The 2,549-nt window shown below is 42.3% G+C and overlaps 1 protein-coding gene across 1 annotated transcript in view; it reads left to right on the top strand.

Annotated features, from left to right (window-relative positions):
* The window catches only part of LOC103367835 (5-hydroxytryptamine receptor 3A-like), a 13,858-nt gene that overhangs the window by 4,447 nt on the left and 6,862 nt on the right, over nucleotides 1-2,549 (top strand). Inside the window, exons 2-4 of the mRNA XM_008295989.1 lie at nucleotides 28-188; nucleotides 268-312; nucleotides 419-528. Of these exons, the coding sequence (XP_008294211.1) occupies nucleotides 28-188; nucleotides 268-312; nucleotides 419-528 (316 nt within the window). The remainder of the gene's footprint in view (nucleotides 1-27; nucleotides 189-267; nucleotides 313-418; nucleotides 529-2,549) is intronic.

The raw sequence follows: 2,549 nt of genomic DNA, 5'->3' as shown, positions 1-2,549 counted from the left end.
GTCTCTCACCTTTTGTTTTTGCTGCAGATCGAGTGTCCTGCAAGGAAGTCTGCAGCTACTGGGATGTTCTGAACTACCTGAACCTGACCACTGATGCCAGCATGCATAAAATGACCCGACCGGTCCGGGACTACACGACGCCCACCATGGTGCAGCTGGACATCCTCCTCTATGCCATCCTGGCCGTGGTAGGCGCTGTGTGATGTGATTCACTAAATAACTCCATGCAGGGGCTCAGTTCTGACATTTTTGTGCGTTTGTTCCCAGATCGAGAAAACCCAAACCTTCATTCCTTTCATCTGGGTGACGATGGTGAGCTGCCTGAGTGGATCTTTTACTTTTGATTATTTAAAACTCTATTTTGAAAACACTTCTTCTATCTCTGTATTTTTGTTATTCTACCTTCAACCGACTGCAGAAGTATAACAACGAGTTCATCTCGTGGGACCCCGATCAGTTCTGTGGAATCACTCAGGTTTCGGTTCCTCGAGATCTTCTCTGGAGACCCGACCTCTTCATCTTTGAGATGTGAGCCACGTGCAGCACACGCAGACAAACTTTAGTACAAGAAATGCAAAAACAAACAGGTTTAAAAGAGATGGAAACAGGCTTATCGCTGTCTGGCTGAGAGTTGGAGGAGTTAAAACCCCGCTGATACCAGTCTGTTAGGATCACTGCTGGTTATGTTAGCTTAGCATTAGAACTGGAAACAGGATGAAACTCTGACAAAACCCACCCAGAACTCACTAAATAACGCTTTTTACCTTATTGATTTAATTTAAATAAAACCTGAAGTACAAAAATCTCACTTTGGAGTTTTGCTTAAAAAAAACAAACAAAAAAAACCTATTTTCGATTTTTTTAAAGTTTTTTTTTCTTGGATTTTCGTCAAATAACTGTTGATTACAGCTGAGTCACTAACGGCTTTACAGTTGCACCAAGGCGTGCAGAATATTTAGGTTTTTACAGAATCTGGTTAATACAAATATTGTATTTTGGAAGATTTGTTTTAAATGCGATGTGATTGTAAAAGGTTAAGTTTCATATGAGACGTTCAAGGACCATCAAAGATTTTTTCTTTCGCCCAAGTTGGCGATTTTTATAAAAGATAGTACACCTTTTAATCTGGCAGGTTTTGGGGTGCGGAGGTTTAAATATAATTTAAATATGTAAGGCCATAATCTTTAATCAGACACTGCTNATAATCAATCAGCTTTAATGCTCGGCGGCTGCAGTGCAGCTAACAGTAGAAGACGACGAGACCAAGTGGCTTTAAGTGGTGCCAGTGTTCATCATGTCGTTATCGCTTTGGTGATCGAGTTCCGCTCTAATTGAATTTCTCATCTGCTGCGTGTTGTTTTGCATGTGCTGCAGTAAATGTCCGTTTTGTAACCGCTCACATGTGCAGCCTCACAGCCTCGTGTTCCCATCACCTGTTTCACCTGAGCTGTAAAGTCACATTACCGCCGCTCCCAGACAGATAAATCCCCTCCGACTGCTCTTCCCTCAATTTTCTTATTTGTCCTCTGTCCTCTTAAACCAATCATCTTCACCTGTCCTGGAAAATCAAGGCCATCCCAGACGTATACCGTATGTTTTCCTCCTCTGTAAACCAATTTGCAGCGCCAGTCTCGGTCGTCCACGTGGGAGGGTTTTCTCATTTCAGGCGGCGAGCGGGTCATCCATCGACCCCGCCCTCCTCAGCTGAAACCAGAGGAGTGGAGCAGCAGAGACACTCGGCTGGAAGCTTCTCCTCAGACATGATGCGTGTTGCCTTTCTGCTCCTGATCGTCCTGACAGGTAAGACTTTGTGCTGTTTTGTTCATTTTCATCTATTTGTAACTGATCCTGAAACAGAAATGATCAAATTAGTGCTGATGCTTCTCACAAGTGTTGCTTCGCCTGTTGCACAGATAGAAAACTCCGATTCAAGGAAGGAAGGGAAAACAGTTGACTATAAATGGGCCAGAAACCAGGAAGCCTCTCGCTTGTCAGTGCATCTACAGCTAAAAAATGTAAACAAATGACAACATTCAGTTTATATTCTCATGATCCACTCTCAGAATTGGAAAAAGAGGAGAAAAAAAAGCACAGAAATGTGTTTTTATTGACTTTGTGAATGATATTTAGGAGATAAGATATTCTTTTATGGCTGCAAGGTGGTGCAGTTGGTAGCACTGTTGCCTCGCAGCAAGAAGGTTCGCGTCCCGGTGGGGGCACCGGAATCTTTCTGCGTGGAGTCTCCATGTTCTCCCCATGCAGTGTGGGTTCTCTCCGGGTTCTCCGGCTATATATGTAGTAATATGTAATCTAAATATCAATGAGCAGGGATCTTGTGTATGTAGAAAATATTGACAATACACAGGCTCTGCTCAGGAGCTCACAGTACATCTAGTTAAATTAACAATAATATGTGCATTTATGTTTAATGTGTAATAAACAAGACAACAGTATCCGGACACTGGAAGCCAAATGAAATGATAGAACAACAAACTAAGATGCTGCATAATGTTCAAAGCAACACAAACATGAGTAAATAATACAAAAAT

The sequence above is a fragment of the Stegastes partitus genome, unplaced genomic scaffold (genome assembly GCF_000690725.1).
Source record: "Stegastes partitus isolate 25-593 unplaced genomic scaffold, Stegastes_partitus-1.0.2 Scaffold1092, whole genome shotgun sequence".
Lineage (NCBI taxonomy): Eukaryota > Metazoa > Chordata > Actinopteri > Pomacentridae > Stegastes > Stegastes partitus.
Note: the sequence above shows the minus strand (reverse complement) of the source record. Positions and strands in the feature narration are given on the sequence as shown.